This window comes from Lepus europaeus, chromosome 3, assembly GCF_033115175.1.
Source record: "Lepus europaeus isolate LE1 chromosome 3, mLepTim1.pri, whole genome shotgun sequence".
NCBI classification, from domain to species: domain Eukaryota; kingdom Metazoa; phylum Chordata; class Mammalia; order Lagomorpha; family Leporidae; genus Lepus; species Lepus europaeus.
The window spans coordinates 103,427,633-103,435,786 of record NC_084829.1 but is presented as its reverse complement, the minus strand read 5'-3'; the positions used below and the strand labels follow the sequence as shown (position 1 = coordinate 103,435,786).

The 8,154-nt window shown below is 51.7% G+C and overlaps 1 protein-coding gene across 1 annotated transcript in view; it reads left to right on the top strand.

The window, feature by feature from the left end:
* The first annotated feature begins 453 nt into the window (after nt 1-453).
* The window catches only part of PREP (prolyl endopeptidase), a 121,698-nt gene continuing 113,997 nt past the window's right edge, over nt 454-8,154 (top strand). The window contains exons 1-2 of the mRNA XM_062186558.1: nt 454-582; nt 5,848-5,922. Coding sequence (XP_062042542.1) covers nt 538-582; nt 5,848-5,922 — 120 coding nt within the window. The 5' untranslated portion in view covers nt 454-537. The remainder of the gene's footprint in view (nt 583-5,847; nt 5,923-8,154) is intronic.

Genomic DNA, 8,154 nt, shown 5'->3' with positions numbered 1-8,154 from the left:
TGGCCGCCCCTGCACGTTCCGGGAACCTGCAGGCTGCGGAACGCAGGGGAATCGTTTCATTCATCACCACCGCCCGCGGTTCGTTCGCCAGGCCCCGACACGGTGGCCAAGAGGGTCCTCGGCGACGGGCGTGGGGAGGCGCGGCTGGCGGTGTGCGGGCGCCGAGCGCCGCCGGCGTGCTTCTCCGTGCGCCGGGTTGGCGCGGGCGCGGCCGGCGCTCCTGCAGAGGGAGCTGTGCGCCCAGCCTGGCGCACGCACAGCGCCGCCCGCTCCCTCTTGCCGCCGCTGGGCCCGCCCGCCGGGGAGGGGCTCCGGGCCTCGCCGACAGCTGCTTCCTGCTTTCCCGCACATCCTTGCTGCCGTGCCGCCGGTCGGGTCGTGCGAGCCCTGCCCGGGAGCCGCCTGCCACCGCCGCCGCCAGCCGCCACCACCACCCCCCGCTCGGCCGCTCGCTCGCCGCCCGCGCCTCTGCCTCGGCCCGTTCGCGTCCACTCCCAGAGCCCGCGCGCCCCACGCTGCCCCCGGGCCGCCCCAGCCATGCTGTCCTTCCAGTACCCCGACGTGTACCGCGATGAGACGGCGGTGAGTACCCAGCCCGCGCCCGTCGTGCCGCGCCTGCCCGGGCAGCCCCGCCCGGGGCTCGCAGCCCCGCGCCCCTCCCGTCCCCTCCCCCTCGGCCTTTGTTTGCGAGAAGCGGGCCGGGGGCGCGCGGCTCCTCCCCTGCGCGGGGACCCGGGCTGGGCGGCCCCGGCCCGTCTGCAGGCGGAGGAGCCTTGTGGGGATGCGGCGCTCGGCCTCTTCCTAAAATCATTGGGGTCAAGGGCAGACGCCGGCTAGGCACGGGTGTCTTCGGAGAGCGGGAGCACCGGAGGTGTCCCTGCGTCTTGGCGGTAGGAGAAAGTGTCCACGCCGGGCGTTGTGTGATGTAAAAATGGAACGCCAAAAGCAAACTTTTCGAACTCGACCATGTTGAAGTCCTTAGAGTGGCAGCTCATTCATTCTGGCTTAAAACGCGTGTGGAACGCCTCCTCGGCCCCAGGCCAGCGGCTGGGCGTTGGTTGCTGGGGTGCGGAGGAGGAGGGCAGAGGCCTGGGGGGAGACGCAGCCGTGACCGCGCGGGTCCAAGTTTTCTCGCACAAGAGGAGGAGTTGGTAGAGGCTAAGAGGAAGGAAAAAGGCACGGCCTCTTCAGAATGAGCACGTTTTGCCCAGCGGCGGAGTTAACCATTAGCCTCAGCTGGGGCTGAACTCCAGCTAAGTGTTGAGGTCCAGTGGGTGGAATTCTGGGCAGAAATTAGATTGGCATTTGGAGACCTGGGCTGAATCCAAGTGTGTGGCCATGATCCTCTCTTCCTGATAGCCAGATTTCTCCGATGGCTTAAAATAGACTCGGAATAAAAATACTCTCCCCTGATACACTCCTGATGGCCCCTGTTTTCGTTGACTCGGTTTATGCCAGAAAGCTTGTACTTTAAGGAACATCTCACGCTGGAGTAGAGAGTGCTCCCTGAGGATTGTGGGTAAAGGACTGTTGCAAGTGAGTACTTGCAGGTGGCACTGATGCATGCCTGGGCCTCTTTGGCCAGTGGCCATTTGGTGACCGTGTTGTCGCCCTCTGCTCAGCTGCTTGCCTATTAGATGTATCCTGCAAACCCAAGACCTTGTATTTCCTTGTTGCAAAGGGTTGTTTGCTTTGTGTGAGGATAAACCCAGGCTGCCAGGGTGGATAGGACAGAGCTAAGAAAGGCCCAAGTGCTGGTTCTGGTGTGTCGCTCGCTGGGTGACTTTTGTCAGACCCCTGACCTTTGCTGGTGTGTGTGGACTATTGCCGGTGTATTGGCTTCTGCAGTGAGAGTTTGTCACCCATGCATTGATCCACCTGGTAGACTAGCTCAAAGTGTGCCATGCCAGACGCCTGGCATTCTTGGTGCTGGTTCTTGAGGTCCTTAGAGGTTTCAGGATGGGATAAAACATGAAGAGCTACCTACCCGTGGCTTGGTGCGTGCAAGTTTAGATTTTTGTTTGTTGTTGCTTTTTCGGAGGATGGCTGAAGTTCCCGCCTTCGGGGACCACCATCCTACAGTTCATTTGTCTATGTTTACAGTTGCTCAGAGGGTTGAGTGGGAATTTTATGAAGAGATCTAAAAGCTTGCAGATAATTAACTCAGCAGGGTGTACTGTAGGTTTTAGTACTCTCTCGCTGCTTCTCATCAGACAACTCATGACAACCCTAAGCCTCGTGGCCAAGGCAACAGAACTCTGGTCCAGCCTGGGTCCTCCTCTGTGGCTGCAGCAGTGGACTTAGCCCAGCCCTGATGGTTTCCTTGAGGACATCTTTCTCCTGCATCAGAATTTAGATTTGACGTGGGCATTTGCTGGGCTGGGGCTGTTTTCTCTGCCACCTGTGCTGGAGACGGCTGTAGCTCTGTCTTTCATTTGCGTGTGTTTTTCAGCCACATGTGCAGCAGCTTGCTGCCGAGCTGGGGTGTTGGGACATGAACCGTTTTTGGTGGCTTTCTGCCCTCTTGAGCAGAAATCTGGGATCCATGACACTTCCTTTTGCAGGGCCGTTGACCATCCTCAAGCAGTGGTGTTAGAAAATCCAGGCCAGCTGCAGGGGCCTCCCAGCCTGGAAGAAGAGTGTTGGAGTGAGCGGAGGACTGGTTCCCCATCAGGAGCTGGAGATAGCAGTTGAGCCTGGGAGGTGGCCAGGTAGAGAAGGGAGAAAGCTCATTCCTGGCCCTGGAGCTAAAATGAAGCCGTAGTTGCCTGGAACCACATTTGTTTGTAGGGTGGCAGGTGGGCCGCCATGACACTTAACTGGACACGCTTGGAGCAGCTGGACAGTGACGCGGAGCCAGGTTTACTGGGTCCTGCCTGCTGTGTGTTTGAATCTACACTGTATCCCGAGGGCAGTGGGCAGGCTGGGGAACAGTACAATATAGAATGTGGAGCAGAATCGAGTGGTCCAGTGCCTTATCGGGGCCTTCTTTTTAAAGCCTCCTGGGGAGATAAGGAATGGTTTGCACATTTCAACCAGATGGAATACTATATGACTTGCTTTCAAAGACTGATGGTGAGATCATCCCATTTGTACAGTATATTCTCAAAAATCAAAAAAATTATGTGTGTGTTGGGGGGCAGTGTTGTGGCTCCTAGGGTTGTCCTAGAGAATCATTTTCTTGTCCTGGTTAAACACGTCTGGTCAGTTACTGTCCCCAGCCTCCTGTGATGACAGCACTAGATCTGGGAAGGGTAAACCTTATGCAGGAGGCAGCTTGGTGTACAGAGCACTGGGTCCTGAGACAGCCCCCACTGTCCTGCCCTTCTACACCTGCCAAGTCCACGGGCTTTGGGATTAGCTACAGGTGGGTGACAACAGCCTTCCTGCTTATGAACCCTCAGACCTCTGCCAGTTGCTGTAGCTCACTGCAGCTTCACTTTCCTCATCTGGAAAATGTGTCCGTGATAACTCCACAGTGAGGACCAGGCAGGTTAACGGGGGTGGAATCCATAGCACAATGTTTGACTCACAGTGACCTCCAAGTACACGGTAAATCTGTTGGCCTTTACCCCTATTAACTTTCTTTTTTTAAGATTTATTTCAAAGGCAGAGTCACCTACTCCGGGGTGGGGTAGGGAGAGGGAGAGAGAGAGAGATTTTCTCTCTGCTGGTTCATTCCCCAAATAGCTGAAGCTGCCAGGGCTAGGCCAGGCCAAAGCGAGATGTCTGGAATTCAAGCGAGTCTCCCACATGGGTGGCAGGGACCCAGCTATTTGGGCCATCATCTGTTGCTTTCTCAGGCTCATTAGCAGGGAACTGGATCAGAAGTAGAGCAGTGAACAGCTGGGACTCAAACTGGCCATCCAGTGTGGGATGCTGGTGTACAAGCAGTGGCTCCGCCCGCTGGGCCGCAGAGCCAGCCCCTACCTTTATTAACTTCTCTGAATTATATTTTGTCATCTATACAATGAGGGTATCAACTGTTCTCTTATGAGACTGTGGATATTCAAGGAATATTCATCACCTTGAGTTCATCCAGCACTGGGCGACGGCTTTGCTTAGTTATATAATTAACATGATTTCCAGTTTATGTTTTCTTCTCCTTATGTGTCTGGAGATGCCTGGGTTTTAGTAACATCATGATCCAGGGACACGTTACAAGGGTCTGGTCTGTCTTCACTGAAGAATATTTGGGGGCGGTGGGTGGCTGACTCTTAATCCCAGATCTGGCTCTGAACTTGGTGTGGCCTGGGCCTGTTGCCACCATTTTGTACCTGCCATTGTTCCTAAGAATATTGGATTGGAAGATCCTTTACAGCTTGACACTGTTCTGATTTCTTATTGCCATGGGAAGAAAGTAGTTATTTTAAACATTTAATAACCACTTCATGGAGGGTAAAACATAAAAGACTTGCAGATGGGAAGGGAAGATAAAATGCTTTCATTCAGGGGTGCGATTCTGCTAAATTTAAAGAGGTAAGGATTGACAATAGACAATTTTATGATGACTCTTAGGGAGTGGATTTTGGTCTGACACTCTATCACGTGCTATCTTTTTTGTTTTTAAAGGTTTGTTTATTTATTTGAATGGCAGAGGGAGAGAGAGATCAGATTCATTGGTTTACTCTCCAAATGCCTACAACAGCCAGGTCTGGGCAGAGCCAAATCCAAGAGCCAGGAACCCCATCCTGGTCTCCCACATGGGCGGCAGGGACTCGAGTATTTGGACTAGCCTCTGCTACTTTCCCAGGTGCAATAGCAAGGAGCTAGATCAGAAGTGGAGCAGCTGGGACTCGAACCGGTGTCCATATGGGATGCTGGCGCACCAGGCAGCAGCTTTACCCACTTTGCCGCAACTCCAGTCCCCAGACTTTCCCTTTGCAGGAGGGTGTTTGTGCTACTTCAATAATGACACTCCCTTCTGGTATTACAGAGCAAAACCCAGGGCTAAAATTTCAGCTGGGATAGAAGCGATCCTCCCGACAGCAAGATGCCCTAGCCAGAAAGTCAGAAGTGCTCAGGGCCTGGTCTCAGTTAATTGGGTTAATCTGGATAGCCTGGAGTGGTGTGGTCTGGGCAGTCTACTTAGGCACAGACAGGTGGGTGAAAAACAGCCCCATTTGCTCCTGGGAACTCCTGCGGCTGGGCCCAGGTACTTGTGCTTTTCAGAAGCGCCCTGCCCCTCCAGGTGGGAACCCCCTGCAGGCTGCCCCTCAGCCTGGCTCTGCTCACACCAAGCAACTTCATGTCTTCGAATAGCAGGAGTCCAAGTGGGTGCTGCCTTTGTTCTTGCTTTTTGTAAACCGCGAAAGGAAGCATTTCGCTCCGTGTTTGCTTCGAACACGAAGAGGGCTGTCATTTAAAGGGGTTTTTTCATTGTATTTCAGTCGGCTTCTCAGAATGATCACCCCACGCATTAGGAACTTGCTTTTTGGCAGTTTACACTTCAAAGCTGATGGCAGGCTGCGGGGCAGGGAGATGGTCCTGTGGTTCTGAGCAGTGGCAGGCTGGCCAGGACGGGCAGCATGGTGCCCCTCTCCCGTGCCCACTGCATGCTGTCGCAGTTTCTGTAGTGCAGTAGTCGGCCTTGGTTTTGGGGCCTGCACACAGAGCCCTTTCCTCTGGTGACCTTTCATCTCCCTTCCTTCCCCAGCTAAAACATTCTTTTCTCTGAGTGAATCTGCCAGCTTGGGTTCCTGTGGTAATTTGGGCAGATGTGTTGCAAGCAAGGCAATTAGTACATTTCGCCTGTCCCTTTTTTATTCCTCCATCGCCTTCAGAAAGTACTCGTTTTAAAGGAGGATAGAGACAATATGATCTAATAGCTTATTCTGTGTTTTGCAGGTGCAAGATTACCATGGACATAAAATCTGTGACCCTTATGCTTGGCTTGAGGACCCAGATAGCGAGCAGACGAAGGTAATATTGATTTTTCAATATAAGATAAGTCACCTCAATAGCAGGTGCTGAACTCTGGATCCCAGTGATGCTAGCTTTTCCTCCCCGTTCTTCCTGTGTGTTCTGCTGTGGGATGGCGGGACCTCTGTTGGTACAATCAGGTTTTGTCAAGTGATTCCTAGGAAGAGACAAAAACATATTTAGCCCCCAGGGAAAACCACATCACTATCTTGAATGATGTTTGTGGCTCAAAGTGATATAATGAACCTACTATGTGAAATGAAAATATCAGAAAGAAAACTGATTTTTAACAGAGAAACATATGAGAAAATTGTCCCATTTCTTTTGGAAAGAAAGTTTTACATATCAAATATCAGATCTTGAAAATAGAATTCTAGTGTTGGATTACTTATGGCTTTATGACATCAACAATCAAACAAAACTGTTACAAATGTAAGAACTTGCTTGTATTTGTTAAGAGTAAGAGAGCCATGGGGCTGGCACCATGGCTCACTGGGTTAATCCTCTGCCTATGGTGCCAGCATCCCATATGGGCACCAGGTTCTCATCCCGGTTGCTCCTCTTCCAGTCCAACTCTCTGCTATTGCCCAGGAAAGCAGTGGAGGATGGCCTTAGTGCTTGGGCACCTGCTGCCGCGTGGGAGACCAGGAGGAAGCACCTGGCTCTTGGCTTCAGATCAATGCAGCACTGGCCATAGCGGCCATTTGGGGGTGAACCAATGGAAGGAAGACTTTCTCTCTCTCACTGTCTAACTCTATCTGTCAAAAAAAAAAAAAAAAAAAAAAAAAAGTAAGGGATCCATACTTACATGGCAGGGGAGATACCATGATCACAAAAGTAAGAAAAGTAAGGGGCTGGAAGGGAGAATTTTCTGCTCTGTTCTTTTTTTTTTTTTTTTTTTCCTGTTTTAAAGATTTTATTGATTGGCTGTTACTGCTGCTCACTAGACTAATCCTCCGCCTGCGGTGCCAGCACTCTGGGTTCTAGTCCTGCTTGGGGCGCCAGATTCTGTCCCGGTTGCTCCTCTTCCAGGCCAGCTCTCTGCTGTGGCCCGGGAGGGTGGTGAAGGATGGCCCAGGTCTTTGGGCCCTGCACCCACGTGGGAGACCAGGAGGAAGCACCTGGCTCTTGGCTTTGGATCAGCGCAGCACTGGCCGTAATGACCATTTGGGGGTGAACCAACGGAAGGAAGACCTTTCTCTCTCTCTCTCTCTCACTGTCTAACTCATCAAAAAAAAAAAAATTTTTTTTATTGATTTATTTGGGAGGCAGAGTTACAGATAGAGAGAGGGAGAGACAGAGAGAAAGGTCTTCCATCTGCTGGTTCACTCCCCAGATGGCTGCAGTGGCTGGAGCTGGGCTGATCTGAAGCCAGTAGCTTCTTCTGGGTCTCCCACATGGATACAGGGGCCCAAGCACTTGGGCCATCTTCTACTGCTTTCCCAGGCCACAAGCAGAGAGCTGGATTGCAAGAGGAGCAGCCAGGACATGAACCAGTGACCATATGGGATGCTGGCGCCATAGCTCTGGGCTTTGCTCTTTCTAAGAGCATGAAGTTCCACTATTCCTGTGGAGAACCACATAGCATTTTCAGGGCCTGGGTGAAGTCTCATTATGTTAATGAAGCTGTCCTTTAGTGCTATGGCCTGTGGACACTTTTCCCTCCCAGGGGTTTATGGGACTTGTCATTTACGGATACTTTAGGTAGTTAATTAGGTTTACTAGGAGACTAGTCTTTCTCAAATTCTCCCTCAATTGTTTGACACTTATAAACTGTACTACATGCTACTTAGTACACAAAAACATGTATACAGTTTCTATTTTTTAAGACTACTTTTAAAAAAGATTTATTTATTTGATAGAGTTGCAAAGAGAGACAGAGAGATCTTCCATCCACTGATTCACTCCCCCAAATAGCCCCAACAGCCAAAGGTATACTAGGCTGAAACCAGGAGCCTGGAACTCAACCCAGGTCTCTAATGCAGGTGGCAGGGGGTCAAGCACTTGGGCCATTCTGCTTTTCCAGGGGCATTAGCAGGGAAGTAGATCAGAAGTGGAGCAGCCAGGTCTCAAACCATTTGGCTTGTACAGAACACGAGCATCACAGAGGGGCAGCTTAACCAGCTGTGCCACAACGCAGGCCCCACATACACAGTTCCTAATATGTCCCACCATTCCAGGTAGTTTACCTGAGCTTCTTTTGAACTAGAGTACATTTCTCACTAAAAAAAG